Source organism: Gekko japonicus, unplaced genomic scaffold (genome assembly GCF_001447785.1).
Source record: "Gekko japonicus isolate JY-2015 unplaced genomic scaffold, Gekko_japonicus_V1.1 scaffold142, whole genome shotgun sequence".
In the NCBI taxonomy this organism is placed as follows: Eukaryota; Metazoa; Chordata; class Lepidosauria; order Squamata; family Gekkonidae; genus Gekko; species Gekko japonicus.
Genome location: NW_015174848.1, coordinates 110,856 through 136,663, shown reverse-complemented (window position 1 = coordinate 136,663; position 25,808 = coordinate 110,856). Strand labels below are relative to the sequence as shown.

The window sequence follows — 25,808 nt, the reverse complement described above, 5'->3', positions numbered from 1 at the left end:
CTGTAGGTCCCTTGTACACTCTGCCCAGGGACTTGTGACAGGACTTAGTTCATTTAAGGGGATGGGGGGGGGGGCACAGACACAGAGCCAGCATCCCTGTCCATGATCCTTCCTGCCCCTGGGCTGTGATAAGTGCTGGGCTAGGCCCCCATGCTTGCTGCCCCTGATTGGTTCTGCCAGCCCTGTCCATCATGGCCCAGCTGTCTCAACACAACACCTGGATCAGATGCTACGGTGCAGTTGCTGGGGATGCTCACACGGTTGTGGCCTCAAAAACTCAACCTTTTCTTGCCAGCCACTCACTAATCAAACCCTTCTGGGAACAGACTAGCAGCGCCACAGTTACGTCAGCAGCTGGCGTCCACAATGCTGGCAGCCCTTAGGACTGCACTGCCCGTCTGGTCGTATTGTTGTTAACAGTGATCACCAAGCAACTCATGAATGCTGGACTACCTGCTAATTTGGCTTACATCCTGGAAATGAATATGGAAGCTCCCAGGGCTTTTTTGGTAGAAAAAGCCCAGCAGGAACTCATTAGCATAATAGGCCATACCCCATGTTACCTTACCAGAGGTCATCCAGCCACACCCACCTTTTGCTTCTTATTCTGTTTACTTTGTTTATTGTCAAAACCCAGGGCCTTTTTTGTAGCAGGAACTTCTTTGCATGTTAGTCCACACACCCCTAATGTAGCCAATCCTAATGAGTTTCTGCTGTTGGGTGTGGCCTATTGTGCTAATGAGTTCCTGCTGGGTGTGGCCAACTCGGGAGCCAGCCGGAACTCCGTTCCTGTGCGTTCCTGCCCAAAAATAGCCCTGGGGATGGGCACAAACCCAGAAAATGCATATTCATTCAGTTCATGGGTCATGACGTGCCCCGTTTGCAAACCACAAGACCATAACAAATTTTTAGCTGCCTCACAAACCAGTTCAGTAGGACAGGGCGCAGTTTTCCCTCTAAGCTGAGTTAGTGTGAGTTGGCTCACAGTTTTTTAGCCTCCGGCTCACACATTTTTGTCTTAGCTCAGGAAGGAGGGCTCCAGAGCAGACTAATTGATGCAGCAGCCAAATCGCTCACTCACAACTTTCATGCCAGTAGCTCACAAAGTAGAATTTTTGCTCACAAGACTCCACAGCTTAGAGGGAGCATTGGACAGTGGCCCACAGGTGCGCTAGAGTCACCAAACTCACAGGGGACCTCCAGATGACTCTCCTCTACCTACCCTCCTAGTTTGGTGAGGATTGGATTTACGAGGTCCAAGTTACAGGCCCCCAAAGAAGGCGCCCCTAGGAAAGTGCTTTCTGGGGAAATGATCGCCTGTTTCCGGGAGACATCTTGTATTTTGTGGTTGAAAGCTGTTCTGCAAGTTAATAACTTCATAATATTCTTTTTTGGCTATAGATACTTAGAACAAATTTTATCTTGGCAGTTTGACACATGGTTGCTTGGATAGCAATGTAGGATGGGCTGAATTAATTGGATAACTGTTGGCTTTGCCTGATCCTGGCAGGAGATGGTTTAGAACACCAGCTTCTTTTAAGAGTTTTTCAGACTTTTGGGGGGCTATCCAGCCACACATATGATTGTGGGAACACGGACTTTCCACAATCCTCCCAAGATCTATAATTACATGTCATCTGAAACGGGACGCCTCACACATCAGGAAGATCACAGGTAACCTGCCACTCCCAGTACATGTGGTTGGATACCCCAAACATGATGTCTAAAAAAAGGTCTTGTGGGATAAAGCCGTCTAGAAGAATGATTCAGCCTCCATCTGGAATAGTTTGGCCTTTCTGAGGTGCCATGGTAGGGATGGCAGGTCCTACGTGGCTTGCGGCGAGGGGGCCTCCAGGTTCCTCCTTGAAGATTTTCTGGCGTGCACGTGTGTCATGATTACATCACCAGAAGTTATATCACCTTGTTTCCGACATCGGGGGCAACATACTAGGTTTTGGAAAAAAATCTATGGGGTTCTTTTGCCTCAAAACCATAGAGTTTTGCCCTAAATCTAGAGCATCACCCCCGATGTTGGAAACACGTCACTCCCGGGTGATATCATTGTGCTGGCAGCACCAGGAGGGGGCTTCTCAAGGGGAGTCCGTCCCCTGCCGGCAGATTGAGGCCCCCAAAATTGGGAGAACCCCTGGCTTCACCGGGGGGGGGGAATAGCGACCCTATGCCATGGCTAGCTCACCAGTTTCAATAGCAGATAGTCCACCAAGGAGAGACACTGCCACAGGAAGTGGTGGCGGCTACAAGCACGGACGGCTTCAAGAGGGAATTAGATAAGCATATGGAGCAGAGGTCCATCCGTGGCTATTAGCCACAAGATATAGATAGGGGCTCTGGGGCAAGGGATGCTCTGTCTTCTTGGTGCTTGGGGGGGGTCAACACCAGTGGGAGGGCTTCTAATGTCCTGGCCCCACTGGTGGACCTCTTGATGGCACCTGGTATTTCTGGCCACTGTGTGACACGGACTGGATGGGCCATTGGCCTGATCCAACATTGGCTTCTCTTAGGTTCTTATGTTCTGATTCTCTCTTTGACCATTCCTGACAGCCTTGTGGATCTGGTAGCCATGGTCATGGCTTCCCTCCATGACTTTGGAGCCTAGAGACAAAGAGACCCATCATAGGCAAGAGAAGGAGGGAGGGGAGAGCATATAAACTGCACGGATGGTTACATAAGAACATAAGAACATAAGAGATGCCAATGCTGGATCAGGCCAACACTCTGTATCACACAGTGGCCAGAAATACCAGGTGCCATCAGGAGGTCCACCAGTGGGACCAGGACACTAGAAGCCCTCACACTGTTGACCCACCCCCAAGCACCAAGAAGACAGAGCATCACTTGCCCCAGAGCCCCTATCTATACCTTGTGGCTAATAGCCACTGATGGACCTCTGCTCCATAGGCTTATCTAATTCCCTTTTGAAGCTGTCCATGCTTGTAGCCGCCACCACCTCCTGTGGCAGCGAATTCCATGTGTTCATCACTCTTTGGGTGAAGAAGTACTTCCTTTTATCTGTTCTAACCCGACCGCTCAGCAATTTCATGGAGTGCCCACAAGGAGTTCTTGTATTGTGAGAAAGGGAGAATAGTACCTCTTTCTCTACCTGCTCTTTCCCATGCATAATCTTATAAACCTCAATCATGTCTCCCCTCAGTCGTCGTTTCTCCCTGCTAAAGAGCCCTAAGTGCCTTAACCTTTCCTCATAGATCTTTCCCTCCCAGCCCCTCTGTTCTTTCCCCAACCCAGTACTCACTTGGTTCTCCCTCCCCTTGCCTCTCATCTCTCCTGGTTCCATCTCTCCCTTGCAGCTGCTTAACCCTCATCTTCCCTCCAGCCAGTGCTCACCCGGTCCCTTACTCCCAAGTCCTCTGTGACATGGGCCATTTCTTGACATGCGCCATTGCTCACTTTGCTCCTGAGAGAGACTCACACTGCTTCCAGCCTTCTTGGGCACCCAAAACAGAGTACCCAGAGGTCATTTGGGGGGGGATCGCGGGGGATCGCAGTTCCCCCGGGTGAGGTACGGGGGCGGGGCACACTACGAAGCCCCACCCCCTGCTTCCGGCTGCCCCGCTTCCGGCCCTCATTCAGCCAGGAGGAGGCAGGAGAAGAGGGAGGGTAAGTTGTTCCTCCCTGCCTCTCCCCACCCCTGCCTGCCTGGGGCCAGGGAGGGCCTTGGCGGGGCTTCCTCGAGTTATGCTAATGAGTTTCCCTAGCTCTTTTTCTACAAAACGATCCCTGAGAGTACCAATGGCTGTATAGCCAGTTTACCTAGTGGTCCTTATGGTATTCCAGACTGCATAGCCCGCTGAGCTAACCTCTGGCCCTGGATCTGAATCCTCACAAAGTTACGGATTGGATTGTTGCCATCAACTTTTCAATGGTTCTATTGCCTGAATTAGTGTAAGGGGTGCATATTCCCATGCCAGAGCTGTTAGTTAATCCAGCACGGTGGCCTAAACACCGTGACCGGTTTCACACAAGAGCGGTCGCGCCTTGCTTTGCCCCACTCCTATTGGTCAATTTCCCACTCGAAGCCACGTGGCCGCATTTTGACCTGCGGCTTCACCCGATTTCCCCCACAGTTTCGTGGTCCTGGTTTTTTGAGGATCACGGAACCACGGGGAAAATTGGACAAAGCCACAGGTCAAAATGTGGCCACCCAGCTTTGAGTTGGAAATTGACCAATAGAAGCGGGGCAAAGGGAGGCGCGACCACGGTGCAGCTCTCGTGTGAAATCGGTCTGCGAGATTAATAGGGTTTTTAATAGCAGCAGGTGTCTTTTCGGAAACCACACGTGCTGTTCACATAAATAATCTGCCGTTCCCAACATCCGATCCATTCCTTGTTTTGAGGCTTGTGTCTTAGCGCAGAGCAATGTTCCCTCTAAGCTGTGGAGTCTTGTGAGCCAAAATTCTACTTTGTGAGCTACCGGCATTCAAGTTGTGAGCCAGCGATTTGGCTACTGTATGAATTAATTTGCTCTGGAGCCATCCCTTCCTGAGCGAAAACAAAAATGTGTGAGCCGGAGGCTAAAAAACTGTGAGCTGGCTCACACTCACTCAGCTTAGAGGGAACACTGGTGCAGAGGTTTTGACCAATGCAAGGATGCTACCAAAAATGGCAACCCTGGGTGTGCTGTTCTTCTTTATCTGCAAAACCTGTAGAAATACTTACCACATGCCGCGTTGTCATCATGTTATATGTTTCTTCACTGCTGCGCTACTCCCTGCAGGGCCAATACCGTCATGGCTTGCAGCAAGTGATCCGATACGTGGGGGGGGTCCCCCAACATGGTGCCTGGGGGTACCCTGCTGCCCTCTGTCACCTTTCCTGGAACCTCCCAAATGTTTTTAGAAAATGGGTGTGGCCAGGTAGGGCTTTTGCTCAGCGGGGCCTTTGGCGAGCTGATTGGCTGCACATAGTGTTTAAAAGTTGTTTGACCAGCAGCTGCCACTGCAGCACAAGGGTCTTCATTGCGTTTCTGCGTGCGCATGTGCCAGGAAATATCTTAAATACCTCTCTTCATTCTGAAAAGCATCCTGTTAAACAGAGCTTCTGCCTGAAATATGGACGAGTGATTCAGTGTCCTGTGTGACCTCACTCCCTGTGGTTGGCTCCACCTCCTGCAGGCGCCATTTTTGTGGCTGAGCCCCACCACCCTGCGTCAGAATCCCAAAGGTGCCCACATTGGAAAAGGCCGGGGACCCCTGCCGTGTCTTGTGGCAAAGAATGTGACACGGGGATGCTCTTTTGTCTGGCATCTCTGAGTCCGCCGTTAGGTCATATCCGGACTCTCTGTAGCTTCTTCATCAGCACTGGGTATTATATAATAAAATATTAGCGATTTCATTCCCTCCGTGATCAGATAATGTGAATGTTTTCATCGCTGGTGGTATAATGACCAGAGTCCCGTTAACTAATGCTGCCATTTTGCTGTTTGAAAATAGGGATGTCCCCTAAAACCGTATGATCCGGATCCCAAGTGAGGAGAGACAGGCTGTGTGTGTGTGCTGGTGTGCTGGTGCGTGCGCGCATGTGCATGTGTGTCCATGAGTCCACCTGTCAGTTGCCTCGATGAATTATAAGCATCACTCAGCCTGAGGAGTTAAATATTGTAATTGTAAAGTCCAGGTGTCGAGCAAGGTGATCTATGTATATTGTCAGGGCTTTCGATTTTGATTCTGGACCTACACTTTCCCTTCTAATTCATAGGTGCATATGTGACGGCTGCCATCTTGACAGACCCCAGAGATTGAAACGGGGACCTCCAGAGCTGAAAGCGTGAGTCTCTGTCGCTTGCGCTAAAGAGCCAGGCTCTGAAATAGGCGGTGATAGGCTCCCTTGTCCTCTGTGGGCTAGCCGCGGAGAGGGGTACTTCATAAACACAGAGGTTCACTCGAAGCCAATAGTCGCCGGGTTCCCCCCCCCTGTCTTTAGTAAATCTGGGACCATGTCCACTGTGCTGTGCGTTCCCGCTCACAACAGATTATTCTCGCCTTGAGCCCAATCTTTGTCCTTCGGTCACCCCCCACCCCACCCTTTGGGCCACCAAATCCCCACCTCCTGTCTCACCGCTGAGGAAACTCGCGGGAAAAGCTGCTTTCATTCCTTCATTCCTTCACCCCAGGTGTAGATTTGTTGAGGACAACAGAAAAGCAATGCCTGGGGGGGGGGGTCAAGGGAAAATGTCAACTATGGGGGCAAGGCAGAGATTCAACAGGAAGGGGTTGCAGTGTTTGTGCCCAAAGTTGAGAGGAACTATCCTAAGGATGCTTCAGGAGGAGCTAGATAATGAATGGATCGTTCAGATGTCTAACCTTCCCTGTTGCTAAGGATGGGTAGGATCCCTTTCCAGACCTCATTCACAGAGTAGCTCAGTGTGGAGATGCGTCCACATTGTTTGTACTTCACCGGTGGGGACTGGAACCCGAGAGCAACAGAGGCTTTCCAAGGCTGATCAGGGATTTCAACTCCCCTGGGAATGTGTCCCTTGGCTCACTGGAACTGTCACAATGGGTTTTTCAAAGCGGTAGGAGGCGTGTCTCCTCCCCACCTGCAGTGTTACCTCATTGCTGTTTGAGATCCTGCAAAGATGCTACTCAGTAAGTTATCATAGGGTTTGAGATATGAAGGAACAGGGCAGCTAGGTCCAAGTCCAGGAGCACCTTGGAGAGGCAGAAGAATTCCGGGCTATGATCTTCCAAGACCCAAAGCTCTCTTTGTTGGAGACTGACGAAGGGAGCTTTGACTCTCTAAAGTTCATACCCCGACTATTGTGTTGGTCTCCAAGATGCTACTGGACTCAAATCTACTCTGTGAGACTAAGGAGGAGAGGGTCGGCCGACAGGGCACAGTGAGGGGGATGGCAGAGTCTGAGAAGAGACCGCTGTACGTGTAGACGTTGATAATGCACAATACATTAATTGGGAGACCCAAGTTACACAGCTTCAAGGGCCGAACTCGACGTCAGGGTGAATACTACCGCCTCACTGAGCAAAGTTGAAAGCCTTCCTCCAGCCTAAGGTGACGTCCTCCAACTTAAGTGGCTCTTCCTTTGGAGGAAGAGCCACATAAGTTAGGGGATAGCTCTGTAGGCTGGGGAAAGGCTCCTTGGAAGATGGATGGGTCCACCACATTGCCCTTTTTAATGAGCTGTGTTGTGGCAATGATAGCGCGATATCTAGCGAGGTTGGGGATGCCGCCCCTGCCTGAACAGAAGCAGCAAGGGAGGGAGAAGTCAGGGAAGGTCAAGCTACCCTACCTTCACTTCGTCTCTCTCCCGTGTTAATTGTCAGCCCCTCTTCGAGCACCACTGGCTTCGGCAGAGCAGTTTGGGGCTGTACGTTCGATGTGTTATCTGTGGGTTTCCAGCCAGTGACGGAAGGTAGAATCCCAGCGCTACATTCTTGAGCTCTGCAGTTGGTTTCAGTGTTTGATATTGTACATGCAATTGCCGGAGGGATATTCTGCATTTTTTCATAATGCCTCATTGAAGGTGGTTGTCCTAGTCCTCCGTCTGTCTCCGTGTTCATGGTGGGACCTGTTCCCTTTGGTTGTGCCAAGGAACACAGCCCAAGAATGGAGGCTTCTCTCCCTTCATTAGTTTGGGAATCATTAGTTAAGAATACAGATGCTAAGGGACCATTTTCAGGCCTTGGTATCTTGAGTCAGTGTATTGTCATTAGATGTAGTCAAATGTCTTATGAGGCCTTGGTCTTCAACATTTTGAGACTCACCCTGAGGTCTAGGTTTAGGTGCCCCCTTTTCACATGTATATCAAAATCTCTCTCTCTCTCTCTCTCTCTCTCTCTCTCTCTCTCTCTCTCTGTGTGTGTGTGTTTGGCTTCTTTCCCCCATCTCTTAGAAACAAACCTCCTACATAATAAATATTTGGTGGTAGGGCCCAGTGGCATTCACTAGTTAAAACTGGAGAGCCAGTTTGGTGTCATGGTTAAGTGCGCGGACTCTAATCTGGGAGAACCGGGTTTGATTTCCCACTCCTCCACTTGCACCTGGCTGGACGACCTTGGGCAAGCCGTAGTTCTGATAAGAGCTGTTCTTGAAAAAGAGCAGTTTCTGTCAAGAGCTCTCTCAGCCCCACCTACCTCACAGGGCGTCTGTTGTGGGGAGGGGGAGAGAAAGGAGTTTGTAAGCCACTCTGAGACACCTTTGGGTAGTGAAGGGCGGGGTATAAATCCAATCTCTTCTTCTTCTTCTTCTAAAAGCCAATGTGTTCATGCTTAGGAGATTGTTCAAGGAAAGGCCTGTAGGACATTCTCCTCCTAAGCTAGAAATTTCCCCACAGTTGCTCTTGAGTAATCTGTTCTACCCACTGTAAGGTGAACAGTTTTAGGAGAAGTCTCTAAAAGACCCATTATGTTGAGTTTCTGTTCCCATTGCATCTCATGGAGCATTTCCCTCAATCATGCACAGTATCCATTGCAAGAGGATGCCATCCCAGTAACCATTTCTGGTTCAAATAGATCTCATTGTGAAGGGAATGGATGTTTCATTTGCTCTGTTGTTAACATTATGTATGTCACTCATTTCCCACAGGCGTGACCTGTTGGGTCAGTTTTGATATTTGTCCCATTGTTACACGTGGATCCCCACCGCAGTGCAAGTTTTTAAGTGGCGCCCCCCCCCCAACCCAGCCCCGTGCTTTAGAGCAGTGCTCAAAAGGGAGCTTTTGAGCTTGGGGTGTTTCCATTACGTGTGCGCCCTATCACAGTCTCAAATGAAATAAGAACATAAGAGACGCCAATGTTGGATCAGGCCAAAGGCCCATCCAGTCCATAATATCCACTGATGGACCTCTGCTCCAGATGCTTATCTAATTCCCTTTTGAAGCCGTCCATGCTTGTAGCCGCCACCACTTCCTGTGGCAGTGAATTCCATGTGTTAATCACTCTTTGGGTGAAGAAGCACTTCCTCTTATCCGTTCTAACCCGACCGGCTCAGCAATTTAACAATATCAAAAACGAACAATATCAAGCACGCTCAAATGCTTCAGCGTTGGGCCTCATGGCAGCTGAAGTTAGCCAAAGTCAGGTGTTTCGACAAAGCTGTGCTGGCCGTCCTTCAGCACCAAAGGTTCCTCTTGCCAGATGTTTATGTGTTCCTCGCCCTGATCTCGACAGCCCAGGCTAGCCCGATCTCATCAGATCTCAGAACGCCTGGTTAGTGCTCGGATGGGGAGACCACCCAGAAAGTCCAGGGTCCCGACTCAGAAGAAAACAATGGCAAACCACCTCTGTCCCTCTCTTGCCTTGAAAGCCCCATGAGGGATGGCGGTTTCAGCCACCGCAAGACGGGTACCTTACATCTGTTTTTTCCCCAGCCAAAGAAAGAAAGAACACAAGAACATAAGAGATGCCAATGTTGGATCAGGCCAGAGGCCCATCTAGTCCAACACTCTGTATCACACAGTGGCCAGAAATACCAGGTGCCATCAGGAGGTCCACCAGTGGGGCCAGGACATTAGAAGCCCTCCCACTGTTGACCCCACCCCCAAGCACCAAGAAGACAGAGCATCCCTTGCCCCAGAGCCCCTATCTATACCTTGTGGCCAAGAGCCACTGATGGACCTCTGCAGCCATCCAAGTTTGTCATTTTAACACAGACACACACAAGAGAAAGCGAACAATCAGGAGGGGCTGAGCGTGGAGAGTAAATTTTTCTTTTGCAAATGAGTAGTTGCTATGGGCATGGTCGCATCCACCAGTGACACATTGTTCGCGCATGATGGTTTCCAACTGAGCTCACCAGAACCAGGCTTCCCCTGAGGGAAAGGAAAATCCAGGACACACACAAGAGAAAGCGAACAATCAGGAGGAGCTGAGCTTGGAGAGTAAAGGATACGTTTGCAAACGAGTAGTTGCTATGGGCATGGTCGCGTCCACCAGTGACCCATTGTTCGTGCATGATGGTTTCCAACTGAGCTCACCAGAGCCAGGCTTCCCTCCACCCCTTTCCGCTATCTGTGAGCAGGAAGCATGATGGGATATTAGAGGGAAAGGAAAATCCAGCTGTCTTTCTGTCCAGCCAAGGGCATCCAGGAGTGCCTTTGAGCCAGGTAGGCTGGCCAGCTGGAGGTAGGATGGGTGGAGACAGACCAATTGGCCAGTACCCGGAGGTCTGGAGTGCAGAGGGAGGCTCTTCCTTCATGATGGGTTGCCCAGCTTGAATTAAACCATTGGCTCTCCAAAATCAGCTGGTTTTCTGAACCGGGAGGGTCACCGTGTGTTAGGTCAGCCTTCTGTTGGGAATGGCTGGTGGTTCCCTCCTCCGGCAAGTATAGTGAGCCTGGCGCATAAGGCCTTTGGTCTGAGCTCCGTGGCACCTGTTAGTCCCATATGCCCCAGCCGGTCCAGGCTTTCTGTCTGAACTCAAATATCTTATAGGCAAAGGATACGTAAGGTATATGAGAGGCGTCACGTACCACACATCCCATCTGTGAGCGCACAGACGGGGAGCTGGGTGCTCTTTTGAGACCCGTCAGAATCCTCCAAGCACAAGAGCCTCACCTTCAGTGCGAGTGTGGCTCATGCCCATAATGTGTAGATTTTTACCCCCCTGCCCTATTTGATCACCATATAGCCAGGCAGTGTTCCCTCTAAGCTGAGTCAGTGCGAGCTAGCTCACAGTTTTTTAGCCTCTGGCTCACACATTTTTGCCTTGGCTCAGGAAGGAGGGCTCCAGAGCAAACTGATTCGTGCAGCAGCCAAATCGCTCGCTCACAACCTGAATGCCAGTAGCTCACAGAGTAGAATGTTTGCTCACAAGACTCCACAGCTTAGAGGGAACATTGTAGCCAGGTGTGTGTTTTTTTAATTGATCTCCAAATCAGTATCACCTATGAGGAAGAGATATAGAGGTGGGACTGGATTGTGTCTACTTGAGTGTACGGACATAATTGGGGGAGGGGGGGTAACAGCCAGAAAACGTCTAGTTTTATTTCATCAGCGCTGAAGAGAGAAAGACAGACGCAACAAGGGGGTGGGTACAGGCGTTCAAAGTACATGAAATGAGGGTGCTGCCCACAATCCTCTGAGACAGGACACTGCTTTTATCTCCATATGCCAGTTTCCGGGGCCTAGGGATGAGAGACCGTGACATGCTCTAGGCGACTTCCCGAATTTGGTGCAGAGAGGCAATTTGAACGTGATGCTTCCTACTTCTCAGTTCAGCGTTAGCCATTAGGGAAGGGCCATGGCTCAGTGGTAAAGCAACCGCTTGGAAGGCAGAAGGCCCCGGTTCGATTCCCGGCATCTCTGGTTAAGAATCAGTTAGGGTGTGATGTGAAAGACCTCCACCTGAGACCCCGGAGACGCACTGCCGGTTTGAGTAGGGAAGACTGGCCTTAATTGGCTGAGGGTCTGATCCACTATAAGGCAGGTATTAGGGTTGCCAGCCTCCAGGTGGGGCCTGGAGATCCCCTGCTTTTACAACTGATCTCCAGCTGACAGAGATCAGCTCCCCTGGAGAAAATGGCTGCTTTGAATGGTGGACTCTGTGGCATCGTATCATGCTGAGGCCCCTCCCCTCCACAATCCCCGCTCTCTCCTGGATCCACCCCCAAAGTCTCCAGGTATTTCCCAACCCAGAGCTGGCAACCCTAGCAGGTATATATGCCTGCCAACACAACATTTACTCTCCTCTTAAATGGTGATTTGCTGAGAGCATTTTCAATGCACTCTTCATCTGATGGGCAATCGGATGCCCGGCTGAACTTGAATTCAAGTCACTGGTCATTGCAGTCCCTTCACCACCATTATTTATTTATTTATTTATTATTCAAATTTATATCCCGCCCTCCCCAACGAGCTCAGGGCGGCTAACAATAAGGGCACAAGCCATAATAAAACAGTTAGAAGCAGAATAAAACAATACAAAATTACAATCAAGTGCTGGTGCTCTGAAAAGATCGTAGTTCCAAGATGGGTTCTGGAAGATGGACCCAGAAAAACGGAGCAAGTTCCAAGACAACACTGCCCTCCGATTTTCGGCCCAGGGACATCATGCACCCCGGTGGCATCCCCGCACTTTGCGGTAGCGGTGCAGTGGTGGTACAGTGGCAGCAGTGGCTCTTACCCGAAAGCCTGGTGGAAGAGCTCCTGCCATATGCCAGTGCAGGTCAAAAGGGCCAGAGCTGAGACCAGATTGCACTGGGGAGGAGAGCAAAAGCCATGGTGGGGTCCAGAACATAAACATGGAATGACAACATCGGCAGAGCAAAAGTTACGCAAGCGCCCACTTTGCTTCCTGTGTTACCTCTCGTGCTAAAAAATAATAATAATAATTCAAGAATGTTGTCATTTGCCATCACTACAGGTAGCCTAGTTTCAAGAGCGGAACGCGCCCTGCTTCAAATAATTCCATTGCCATCCCTCTCCACATTCACAGCCATGCGTCTTTGTGTTCCACCGACAAATGTGTTTCTTTTCTTGGCTGATGCAAAAAGCAAATGTTCTGCTTGCAACCAGACAGAAAACGATTCACTTCATGAATGTTATCGCTTATCGGGTAGTTCGCCAAGCGAGCATGTTTGGGGTGATTCTGTGAAAAGATTACAAGATGGCTCTTCGCCCTCACCACCCCATCTCACCCCCACCCCCCAGCACTCGTTTACGTTGTACAGCATTATTTGATCTTCCATGCCGGTCTCTTCTTTTTCTTCCCGCAGTGATGGGTCTTTCCCTTACGATTCTGTTCCGTGGCAGCAAAACACCAATCAACCACCGGGTTCCCTGTCGGTGGTCACTACAGTATGGGGCGTGACTAACACTTCCCAGAGCCAGGTAAGCTCCGTGGGGCGCACACTGTCCATCGCAACCGTCTTTCAGGTCAGACTTGGCGACTGGAGCAGAACGCTTCTTAAAAACAAGCGACCAAAAAAGGGTAAAAATCAGCAAGAAGATGAGCAAGAAGACACCGAATATTTCAATATTTGCTCGAAATTCGCACGTTCAATGCCGGTAAACGAATTAGTATTTATTTTTTTTAAAAAAAGAAAAGGTCACTTTGATGAACTTTGGCATTGTTTTGGTGCTGTTTCCTCCTCACCACCACTTGGTGGCTGCTTGTTCACAACACTGTTTTCCTTCCTTCGGGCTCTTTGGCTGTGCTTGCCCATGTTGCCATTTGGTTGGCTGCAGTGACCCACGTAACTCTTGACATGGCGGCTCTGCCCATTCTGCGGGCCAATGAGGCCCAGGATGGGGAACGCCAAAGAGAAGGGAAACAGCGCCAAGGAAAATGGCATGAAAGCAAAAATAATACGTTCACAAGTGCCTCGAACTGATACCTTTTCACTAGATTGCAAGGTGTTCCATCGCCTGGTGATATTTCAGTGAGTGCCTCCTTGAAACGAGGTGGAAATGCTCAAGAGCTTATGTCTCAATGGGGTTTATGTGGAGGAAGCCCCAATGTATTTGAATGACACGTGACAGAAAACGGGGGGGGCTATTTGCGCCGTCGCATTCTGATCTGCCATTATGCGATCAGATGTGACGGTGGTGAATCGGGGTTTCGTCCTTCGGCACGCGCTGCACAGAGGACATCTGGAGCGAATAGGCGCGCACTGGCGCGATCACACCGAATAAATCCATCTGCAGCCCGTGGCAAACCATTTGCTAGTAGATCTTTGCAGGTACTTTTTTACTGCGCATCTTCAGCAGCACGCCATGGTTTGGCCACGGGTGCGCTACGCTTCCCAGATGTTGCAGTGTGATCGCGCCCCGAAAATCCGCCCAGCATTTGTGCCTTTCGTGCGGCAAATTCTCCGTGTGACCGGGGCCCTAGTTTATTTAACTATGGTTGTCCTTCTGGATGTTTTGCCTGATGTTTTATTTCACCTCTTATTTTTTGGGCCCTGACACGTGGCTATCCCCTGGGGTTTTTTTCCTGGGGGAACACGCCAGAACTGAGTTCCCGAGCCTCTGTGACAAAATTCGTTTTTAAATGTTTTAAGAGTTCGTGAGTTTTCAGTACACAGACTGAAAACGTCATTTCCCTCTTGGGAGTTCCGGCACCTCCCCCCCCCCCAAAAAAAACCCTGGCTATTCCCTGCTTAGCTCCAAAGAAGCTGTGAGACATTTGCAGCAGTTTCATTTCTTAAAATAGTTTACTCCTGGCAGGGCTCTTTTTGTAGAAAAAGCCCAGCAGGAACTCATTAGCTTATTAGGCCACACCCAACAGCAGAAATCCATTAGCATATTAGGCCACACCTCTGACAGCACAACTCATTGGCATATTAGGCCTCACCCCCATGTTGCCAGAAGTGTGCTCATCCAGCCACACCCACCTTTTGCTTCTTATTCTGTTTACCCAGGGCTTTTTTTGTAGCAGGAACTCCTTTGCATGTTAGGCCACACACCCCTAATGTAGCCAATCCTAATGAGTTTCAGCTGTTGGGTGTGGCCTATTATGCTAATGAGTTCCTGCTGGGCGTGGTCAACTTGGGAGCTAGCCGGAACTCCGTTCCTGTGCGTTCCTGCCCAAAAATAGCCCTGCTCCTGTGTACGTTTGTATCTTCAGGCAATATTTCGTGGTCCCGTTCTCCCCCTCCCAGCAGTGGTAATAGTAGCACGAGTGTAGCTATTACAAGCATCACAAACAGTTCCTTGGGGCACCAACCCTGTTAGAGGCAGCGCATTGGTTGGCATCCTGTGGCTGCCAAAATCCGTGCGCCAAACCCCTGTGTGATGTTGCAGAAGATGCCGTGGCACAAGCCTCACATCAGATGCTCTTTCTTTGGTGTCAGCTGTTCATGCGTTAGAGTTCCCCCCCAAGTTAATCGCTAACCCAATAAGCTTTATCTGACTTCATGAAAGGAAGGTGTTCTCTGATCTCGTGGAATTTGCAAGGGAGTTTTCTGGAAAGGGTGTTCCAAAGAGAGGCGGTCACCAAAATTGAGATCCTAGATCTGGCCTCTCTCACCCATGCTTCTGTATAATAAGTCCTACTAAAGCTTCCTTGAACAGTCTTACTCTTTGTAAGCACAAAGAAGCAGAGATGTCTTTGGATACCTTCGCTACATCGCCTTAAAATCAGCGCTTGTACTGCACCTGGACACAAACTGGTAATCAATGCAGACCTTTCGAAGTGGATAGAACAGAGTTGCTCTGGCAAGCCTCCTTCAGGGGCCGCACAGCTAACAATGAACAGTGTAGACTTTTGTTCCACACCATGATGTCTCCCCCAAAAAAGGATTCCAACCCTGTCTACACTCAGCTAGCTTTCTCTGTGTAAGAATTTCAGCAAGAGGGTCTTTTTCCATCGTGACACCCCACCACCACCTTCTTCCTGGAGTAGCACAGACCCAGAAACTCACTTACCTCCATGACTTCTGTTTGTGAGAAATGGGCCCAGTGGTCATTAACAAAAAGGAAAGTTCTATCCCTAGACCTGCATATAATACACTTGCGCCTCACTCATACAGCCCACATTTCTACACTAAATTGTGGTGGTTTGCCCCAGCTTTTAAAAAATCTTGGTTTGGCAATTCTGGGGTCAAATAATGAATTCCTTTCAGAGTAGGTTTGCCATTCCCCTGATAGGGGCGTGGGGAAGACCCACCGCCAAAGAGCCCCGTCATGCCCGGTGTGCCTGATGCAATGACATCTCCTGGAGGTGACGTCATGGCGCTGAGCACGTCATGTGGGGACGCTCTAGCATTTGGGTCAAACCTCTATGGTGACCATAGAGTTTTTTAGTCAAATGCTAGCACATCCCCTGAATGATGTGCACGGCGTGACGTCATTATGCGTGCACACCAGAAGATCCCGGAAGCCGGGCTGGAGCCCCCTGCCAGGACACAGGTAAAATCTGGCAACCCTATTTCAGAGAGCCCCCGGTTCCCTAACAACTACCATTCCCAGGGTACCGTGGAAGAAATCATGGTGTGTCCAAAGATACTAACTGAAGCCTTGTCCTCACTGAAGATTCTAGCTAACGAGAATTGGATGGGCTCTCCTTTGTCCCAGATTTCCCCGTCGAACCGTGGTTGACATTAGGGAAGTACGGTACACATAGGCTGGTTTGAGACACTTGCTATAGAGCCCTTGCATTTGTTAGTATCTGTGGACAGTCAGTATAGCCGGGGAGTATGTTTCGATCTGTCCAAGAGTAACTGCCTCCCTCCCAGTTGAACATGGCACCCCCCTTTCAGCACATCCCATCTTTTGTGATCCATGGGGGACTTCTTTCTCTGCGTCCTCACTGACTGGTCTGTTTTTATTCCTCCAGATAGGCCAATATTGGTGTAAGGCGTTGGGCAGCAACACTCAGTCTCCCCCAATCTCTCTCTGCTCCTAAAGGAGTCCTTCCCACTAAGATTCCCACGGCTAACGTATAAAGTGGAACTCCTTCTTAAAGCCACATCTTTGCCCAGGTAAAAGAGCTGGTCTGTTTTCTTCCTTTCTGCGTCTCCCACTCAGGTGCTGGGGAACCCCATGGCGACTGCAAACAACCCCATGAACCCAGGAGGAAACCCCATGGCTTCTGGGATGACAACCAGCAACCCTGGCATGAATTCGCCGCAGTTTGCCGGGCAGCAGCAGCAGTTCTCAGCCAAGGCGGGCTCCAACCAGCCATACATACAGCAGAGCATGTACGGGCGTCCCAACTATCCGGGGAGCGGAGGTTTCGCGGGAAGGTAAGACTGGAACAGGTCAGCCGGGGAAGCCTCAAGTGGGCACATTAGGACAGAAACCAGGTCACACAATACTGACGGTGGCCCAGGCCTGTCTGATCCGCTCTTGGAAGCTAAGCAAGGTCAACCCTGTTTAGTACTTGGACGGGAGACCACCAAGGAAGTCCGTGGTTGAGGCACAGCGACAGGCAACAGCAAACAACCTCTGTTCGTCTCTGGCCTTGAAAACTACAGGGTCGCTGTAAATCGGTTGCAGCTTGATAGTACTTGTCACGGTAGAGCCAGGGAGGCAGGCAGACAGGGGGAGTCACAAGACAAGTCCAAAGGTCAGCCGGGAGAGCAGTCAGCAGAGCATTAAACAAGTCCCAAAACACCAGGCAAAGCCGTAGTCAAACGTTACCAGAGGTCAGAGTACAGGGAGCAAAGCTGAGGGCGTGGTCAGGTTCAAAGCTGGAAGTCAGGAGCCAGAGCAATCCAAACACAAGCCGAGTCCAAAAGCCACAGAGTCAAACAGGAATCAAGGTGCAGAGCTTCTGGTTCTACGAACGAGGTTGCCAGCACAAATTGCTCATGGCCAGAGGCCCTACTAAATAGTGCTCTGGCCCATTAACTCATTAGCACCTTTGTGCGAGGTCCTGGCTGCTGTTAAAACTCAGGGCTCAAGGATCTCGACCCTCTTGAACATGCTTCTTTTCCCAGCTCCTGACGTCTCCTATCCCTAAGCCGGCTTACAGGTGGGGGAGATGCAGGTGGTGAGCTGCTTATGGCCTGCTCAATCCCAGGTGCAAACCGTCCTGTAGTTGGCTCAGATTGCTGTGTATCCTCCTCAGTACTTACAGTAGGTGCAGATCCTGATGCTTCTTCAGCTCTTAAAGGCACTGAATCCTCCCCTCTTAGGCTGTCAGGAGCTGGCTCTGGGGCTGAGTCAAGGGCAGGCATGACAGTATTTCCACCCCCACCGTGGTACATTCTCTCCCTAATAGCGCATGCACATAAGGGCTGTTCTACTGGATTCAGGCCAAGGCCCATCAGGTTCTAATTGTGTAATAGTGGCCATCCAGGTATCTGGGAGGTTCTCAGGAAGGTCAAGGTACCCTTCATCTGTTGTTTGTTCCTGTTATCTGGAATTCAGTGGTGTACTCTCTCTGTCCATGGAGGTTCCACTCAGCTGTAATTGGCAATAGCCAATGACAAAACTTATCCACTGGATTTAATTTTCTCTTCCGCCTAATTAAAACCATAGTTTGTGTCCTCTTCTTGCGTAGTGACCTCCATACTCGGGTAGATGTTTGTAGAAGTAACCGGTGCTGCCTCTTAGCCCGTTCAGGAAGTATTTTGTATCATGGCAGGGTCGAAAACAAGGGTTAGGTTCATGCTCACCCACCCCACCCCCGAATTCCTCCCCACCCCTCACTTTGGATGAGAAAACAGTATCAAGCAGGGAAGAACCCACATTTGTTTGACCCCCCCTGACCTTACAATAAAACACTCCACTTCGTAGCAGATTCTATTCTGTAAGGTCGATTAAATCCTTCAAAAAACTGTGGAGCTACTATCTAATTTCTGCATCCTTTAACATGGTCATGTTTAAATGCTTATAGTCATGGTCATGTTTAGAAATGCTTATACTTTGTTATCTGGTTTGTTTCAGATTTCTGCTTGTTTTCAGATTTCTTCAGTCCAAATTCTCTTGAGCTGTTTCATGGGAAGGCCCATCCTGTTGACTATATTTGACTCATGCTGTATGCAGTTCTGGTCACCACACCTTAAAAAGGACATTATAGCTTTGGAAAAAGTGCAGAAAAGGGCAACTCAAATGATAAAAGGGTTGGAACACTTTCCCTATGAGGAAAGGTTAAAGCGCTTAGGGCTCTTTAGCTTGGAGAAACGACGACTGAGGGGTGACATGATTGAGGTTTATAAGATTATGCATGGGAAAGAGCAGGTAGAGAAAGAGGTACTTTTTTCCCTTTCTCACAATACAAGAACTCGTGGGCACTCAATGAAATTGCTGAGCGGTCGTGTTAGAACAGATAAAAGGAAGTCCTTTTTCACCCAAAGAGTGATTAACACATGGAATTCACTGCCACAGGAAGTGGTGGCGGCTACAAGCATGGACGGCTTTAAGAGGGAATTAGATAAGCATATGGAGCAGAGGTCCATCAGTGGCTATTAGCCACAAGGTATAGATAAGGGCTCTGGGGCAAGTGATGCTCTGTCTTCTTGGTGCTTGGGGGAGGGCAACAGTGGGAGGGCTTCTAATGTCCTGGGCCCACTGCTGGACCTCCTGATGGCACCTGCTATTTTTGGCCACTGTGTGACAGAGTGTTGGACTGGATGGGCCTTTGGCCTGATCCAACATTGGCGTCTCTTACGTTCTTATGTACAATCTGCTTTAGGTCTCAGTGAGAAAGGCAAACTATAAATCTGGCTATACGCTTCTCCTTCCTTGGTGAGAAAAGGAGTTTGTGCGCATAACAACCACTCTCAATCTCATCATTGGATCGGGCCCTGTTAATTGCTCAAGAAATCTATTTTATGGAGAGAGAATAGCCATTTCCTTCCTTGTGTGGGCTACTGGAATTGTTTTTTTTCCAGCAGAACGAATAGCAGAGGGTGGTTGCCCATGTATGTTATAAGAGAATAACAAACTTTGCCTCATCACCAGGGCATTCTTTTTGAATAACCAAGGAGGATGATTAGGCGTATAAGCAAGGACCCCGGGACCAGAGGAGGGGCGGCACTTTGGCCAGGACCTGACAGTAGAGCGTGCCCTCGTTGCAAGCGTTTTCCTGATTATTTAAAAAGCCCACAGGGTTACTGTAACCATGCCCAGTAAAATTACATCGGTGCTTTTTCTTTCTTTTTTTAAAGAGACTACTCAGGCTTAAAAGGAAATTAATCACAGTAGCAGGAAATGATTTGCAAATGACTCAGGGTCAATCAATTAGCTCTAATAAACACCTAAAATAAAGTTTTAATTAACACTGAAAATTGTGACACAAACCGCAAGGTTTAACGATGATTAACGTTTTGCTAAGCTGGTACGTGAAGGATACTGATGGATCAAAGGGCGGCCGTTTTGCATGGGAAGAACGAACCTCAGCCGGCACAGCTTGATTGCACCAATGTTCTGCTTGCTTTAGGCAGAGTTGGGTAATCACGGTGATTTTAAGACGTTTGCCAGTGAAATGATATCATGGACTTTCTCACAGGGAGGTAAACCTTTTGGGGCTTTGTGTCCCCCCCCCCGAGAGGCAAAGAGGGGGGGACTGGGGGAGAGACTGGCCAGATAAACCAGCATCAAACTGAGCCCGAGCCATGTTGCCAGTGCTTTGGGGGGAGAGGGTGGCTGCACAGAACTGTAAAATTATGGCGGGCAGGGGCCATTTCGTAGAAAAAGAGGTGCAGGAGCTCATTAGCATAACTCATTAGCATAACTCATTTGCATATGCCCCACCCCCTGACATCACCGGAAGTGTGTCAGAAGGCAACACCCACCGCTCAGGCTCCACTGGACTGTTTCGGATTGCTAGCTATTGCTGGGGGGGGGGAAACGTGTGCAGATCTGTCCTGGCAGAGGAGGGAGAGCTCGTACCTGAATAAAACTTGGTCTTAAAGGTGCCACTGGACTGTTTTGGACCAAGGGGCCGGGTGGAGCTCTGCAACTTACCTGGCTGCTTCTTGCTCTGACTGAGGGCTGCTGGGAGCAGGGGGCGGGGCTTGTTGCATGTGCCCGCCCCCTGGGCTCTTTGCTGCCGGAGCTCCGCTCCTGTGCGCTCCTGCAGGAAACGACCCCTGATGCCGGGCATAGGTCGTATCAAACAAAAGGCCAGCGGCACCCAAAAAGACGAATGGCATTTATTTCAACATGAGCTTTTGTGAGTCGAAATCATTTGGGGAATTCTTAGATTCGAGTCCAGGAGCACCTTGGAGACCGAAAAGATTTTCGGGCGATAAGCGGTCGGGCATCGTCGCTCCCTTCGTCGGATACAAGGCGAAGGGATCTTTGACTCTGGAAAGCTTCTACCCCGGAATTCATGTTGGTCTCCAAAGTGCCACTCAATTTGAATCTTGCTGTTCTACTGCAGTTTGAACACAGCTACCATCTGAAACTATCTTTGGGAATTCTTGTAGGGGAAAATTACAGGCAGGGGAGAGGAGTGGAGGTAGAGAGAGGTTTGGTGTGAATCCTGTCATAGACCTCTCAAGTGTAATTCTCTGTGTATGGGGCTGGAACTGGACATTTAAATGGATGGTGAGAGAGGTCAGAGGCTCCGGCCTCTCCTGGGGGTACAAAGAAACGATCTAATAAAGTAGGATAAATACAATGCGTCGGGGAAACACTTGTTGAAGACTTAAGAAAATTAAACGACATCAATACCAGGCTATAGTCTGATAAAACATCTTTGGAACAGCCAATTAGAGTTCCTACAAAGTAGATCTCGTAGAGCTATTAGAAATTGTAGTGAGTGAGGAAACCCAAGTCTTTGTTTAGGCCAGGATGACAGTGTTGGTGCAAAGTACCGTCAGGTCACAGCCGATTTATGACAACCCCATGAGGTTTTCAAGGCAAGACACATTCAGAGATGGTTTGCCGTTGCCTGCCTTTCTATAGCAAACCCCGGACTTCCTTGGCGGTCTCTCACCCAAGTACTAACCAAGGCTGACCCTGCTTAACTTCCCAGATCTGATGAGTCTGGGCTAGCCTGGGCCATCCAGGTCAGGACGAAGATGAGAGGCAGTGTGTAATTGATAGATAAGCATATGGAGCAGAGGTCCATCAGTGGCTATTAGCCACAAGGTATAGATAGGGAGTCTGGGGCAAGGGATGCTCTGTCATCTTGGTGCTGGGGGGGGGGTCAACAGTGGGAGGGCTTCTAGTGTCCTGGCCCCACTGGTGGACCTCCTGATGGCATCTGGTATTTCTGGCCACTGTGTGACACAGAGTGTTGGACTGGATGAGCTCACAGAGTAGGATTTTTGCTCACAAGACACCACAGCTTAGAGGGAACGTTGCTTGTGGCGCAGACATTTTTTGGGGTGGGGTTGGTAGGGCGAAAGGGGAAGGTTGAGGCAAGCATCCCTGAATAGGCACCCTGAGGGAACAAAGAAAATGGAGGGGGCTTTCACCCATGTGCCTTTACATCATTTACTCTTAAGTAAATCCTGCTGAGCTCAGTAGGCGTAATGCTACAATTGCTGTGCTAATGCTGACAGCGTGTTTCGAACACCCAAAACTCTCATGTGTAAATGCTAAGAGGAGTCACAAGTCTCCGGCGGCGGCAGTCGTTCCCTGGCATCGCACATAGCCCTTTGCGACAGCGCACGCCAGCTGACCTTTGTGAGGCTAGTTAAAGCCTTTAAAACAAATGTTTTTGCAATGATTTTAGGAAACATTTTCAGAAGGAAATCTTCCGGGGCTGGCCCTTTAAGGGAGATGGCGTAGCCAGCCCCCAAGAGTCCCACTGTAGCTACAGGCGAGTCTGGTGCACTACTGTTCTGCTTGTGTACTGGGACTGGCCCACCCCTGGGTTATCAGGTTAGAACTCCATGGAGGTTGATGCAGGCTGATAGTGTCATCAGTCTGCATCAGCATGCCCTGCCTCAACCCAGGCCTCTTGAGACCGGGACAGAACCCTCACTGGCTACTGTCCGCCAAAGGAGTCTCTTTCTCCATGGGCCCGTCACTTTGGAGAGTAGGGTGCTCGGTGCATTTTGCTAGAGCCCACCTGTATTCCATCTGTGGAAATCCTACGGTGGATCCTAGCCAATGTGTACAAATGCACCCCTGGTTGTTTGTTGTTTTTGGCAATCCCTGGAAGATCTATTGATTTATTTATTTTTTTGATTTAGACCCCGCCCTCCCAACGGCTCAGGGCGGCTTACATATGGCAAAGCCAGAGTAAAATACAATAAAACATATAATAAATTACATATTTAAAACACAATAAAACCATCCCATCACACGGTGCTGAGCCTATATTTAATCTTCCAAGATGGGACAGCCACCTACATTTGATGGCCAGCTCTCTCGGCAACGCGGTCTCCTGCTACGCTGTTCTACCAGGCCGGGCCAGTCCCCCTTTAACAGGGCTGCTGATGGCACACTACCTCGTTGGTAGGATAGTGGCGATGGCGGCGGCTCCTACTCGAACGCCTGGCGGAAGAGCTCCGTCTTGCAGGCCTTGCGGAACTGCATAAGGTCCCGCAGGGCCCGGATCTCATCTGGGAGTTCATTCCACCAGGTAGGAGCCACCACCGAAAATGCCCTGGCCCTAGTAGGGGCAAACTTGGTCTCTCGGGGATCTGGAACTACCAGGAGATTGGAGTTCCCCGATCGTAGTGCTCTTGGGGGAACATATGGGAAAGGAACCCCTTCTCAAAATGTTGCTAAATGTCTATAACCTCTTACTTCTGTTCTCTGCATCTTCGTTCCCCGTGGTGGCGATAGTTGCCCGAACAGCACCAATGGTGTCTAACTATTTCTCTTTCTTACCTCATAGCTATCCAGGAGGCCCCAATAACCCTGCAGGAATGGGGATCCCGCCCCACACCAGGCCGCCTGCCGATTTCACTCAGCCAGCGGCTGCCGCTGCAGCCGCTGCCGTTGCCGCTGCAGCAGCTACTGCCACTGCCACAGCCACAGCGACCGTTGCCGCCCTTCAAGAAACGCAGAACAAGGAAATGAACCAGTACGGACCGGTAAGGGAACCTCTCTCCCCCTCTCAGGTCTCCTCTCCTTTCTATATTATGTAGTTTTGTGAAGTGGTGACTGTAGAACTAGTCCAGTGAGGGCGAACCTTTTAGAGACCGAGTGCCCAAACTGCGCCCCCAAACCCACTTATTGATCGCAAAGTGCCAACACGGCGATTTAACCTGAATACTGAGATTTTACTTTAGAAAAAACAACTCATACATTAACTTAAGATGATGCAAACAAAGTAAGGAAAGCAATCCCAAATGCTTTCATTTACTTGAAATTATTTGGCAGAGAATCCGACACTTTAATGATGGTCTGGGCCTGGCTGGGGCAATGGCACTCGTGCCCACGGAGAGGGCTCTGAGTGCCACCTCTGGCACCCGTGCCATAGGTTCGCCACCCCTGAACTAGGCTATTTCCGGAAAGCCCTACTTAGACGAAAAGCAATTGGTTGCTCCTAGGTGAAGAAAAAGCAGGTTTTAATTTCCTTCTTATTTCCATTTTAAAAGTAAAGTAGCAGAACAAAGCTTGAGTCCAGTGACATCTTTATTTTTTCCCATGGTATAAGTTTTCATGGACACGCACACTTCCTCAGATACAGCGGAACAGAAATTCCTCAACCATTACTTGTACGGGGTGGGATGGGGATTGTGGTCAGGAAGGGGCCATTTAGAGTCAAGATGCATAAGTACAGGGGTCGTTTCATAGAAAAAGAGCTAGGGGAACTCATTAGCATAACTCATTAGTATATGCCACACCCCCTGACATCACCGGAAGTGTGTCATAAGGCCACACACCCCGCCCCCAACGGTCCCGGCCACCGCCACCGGCCTTGCAGCTCCACTGTCGAGCCCCATGAGGGGCCTGGCAGTGGACCTGCAAGGCCGGCGGGAGTGCAAGGAAGCCCCGCCAAGGCCCTCCCTGGCCCCAGGCAGGCAGGGGTGGGGAGAGGCAGGGAGGAAGCAACTTACCCTCCCTCTTCTCCTGCCTCCTCCTGGCTGAATGAGGGCCGGAAGCGGGGCGGCCGGAAGCTGGGGCTTTGTCATGTGCCCCGCCCCTGTACCTCACCCGGGGGAACTGCGATCCCCCCCAAAATGACCTCTGGTTGTAGCTTGATATCTTTATATCTTTGGCTGATTTCACATATCACTCTTGTATATCCCACATTCAGCAGGTTATTTGGCAACAGTCCCATTTTCTGTACTTTCAAGTTCAGGGACTTTTTCCATCTTGATTGATGATGATCCAACAAAGTTAATGGAGCTAGACTTGTTGGGAAAATAGTTTCATTTCAGCTAATACCTCATCTCAGAAAGCCACACCCAAACGTCAATGGAAATCAGGCCTGTTTCTAGGCGTAATATTGAATTTGGTATGCAAGCTGGTAAAAAGCTGGACTTCGAAAGCCCACTGATACCTTCGTTTTCTTTGAAATGTTTTCCGACAGATAGGCAGGCAGGCCAGCAAGTGTCCCCATCGGAAGCTCTGCTAGGCAAAAGCCCCAGCCGCTTCCTAAAAACATTTTGGCGCCAGGAAAGTTGTTGGCAGGCGCCAGGGTTCTTTTTGTAGAAAAAGCCCAGCAGGAACTCATTATAGCACGGAAGTGCAAGGAAGCCCCGCAAAGGCCCTCCCTGGCCCCAGGCAGGCAGGGGTGGGGAGAGGCGGGGAGGAAGCAACTTACCCTCCCTCTTCTCCTGCCTCCTCCTGGCTGAATGAGGGCCGGAAGCGGGGTGGCCGGAAGCAGGGGGCGGGGCTTCGTCATGTGTCCCGCTCCCCGTACCTCACCCGGGGGAACTGCGATCCCCCCCAAAATGACCTCTGCATAAGTACTGGGTGACTATCGCTGAGATTGGATGTAGGAAAGGTCTGGGAATGGCAGTAAATTAGCATACAGACCAAAGAGTTAACAAACAGACGTGGGAATGAGGTTTGAGTCCAGTGGCACCTGCAAGAAAGATAAAGTTAAATTCTGGGTACAAGTGACGTTCCTGCCCAAAAATAGCCCTGGCAGGCGCCACACTGGGGGGGCCCTGTCCTGTCCGAAGCAGGGTGTCACTCCACCCATTGGCAAGAGCCAAAGAACCCACACTGGGAGATGCCTGGGTGAAGAACTCGAGACCTGTGCCCATGCCAGGGCTCAGTCTATTTCCCTTGGAACTGCCTCATTTCCAGAAGATGCTGGGGAAATCATCTGAAGCACTGGGCCATTTGCTGGGTCAACCAGGGTGAGATTTGCGAGGATGCAGCAGGGCCAGTTTGGCGTAGTGTTTGAGTGTGCGGACTCTAATCTGGGAGAACCGGGTTTGATTCCCCACTCCTCCACTTGCACCTGGCTGGACAACCTTGGGCAAGCCTTAGTTCTGATAAGAACTGTCCTTGAAAAAGAGCCGTTTCTGTCAAGAGCTCTCTCAGCCCCACCTACCTCACAGG

General features: G+C 50.1%; 1 protein-coding gene across 2 annotated transcripts in view; it reads left to right on the top strand.

Annotated features, from left to right (window-relative positions):
• ZMIZ1 (zinc finger, MIZ-type containing 1) overlaps window positions 1-25,808 on the top strand; it is a 121,186-nt gene that overhangs the window by 28,830 nt on the left and 66,548 nt on the right. For both annotated transcript variants that reach the window (XM_015424521.1, XM_015424520.1), the window contains exons 2-5: window positions 5,734-5,802; window positions 12,707-12,821; window positions 16,461-16,678; window positions 23,182-23,380. In XM_015424521.1, coding sequence (XP_015280007.1) covers window positions 5,734-5,802; window positions 12,707-12,821; window positions 16,461-16,678; window positions 23,182-23,380 — 601 coding nt within the window. The remainder of the gene's footprint in view (window positions 1-5,733; window positions 5,803-12,706; window positions 12,822-16,460; window positions 16,679-23,181; window positions 23,381-25,808) is intronic.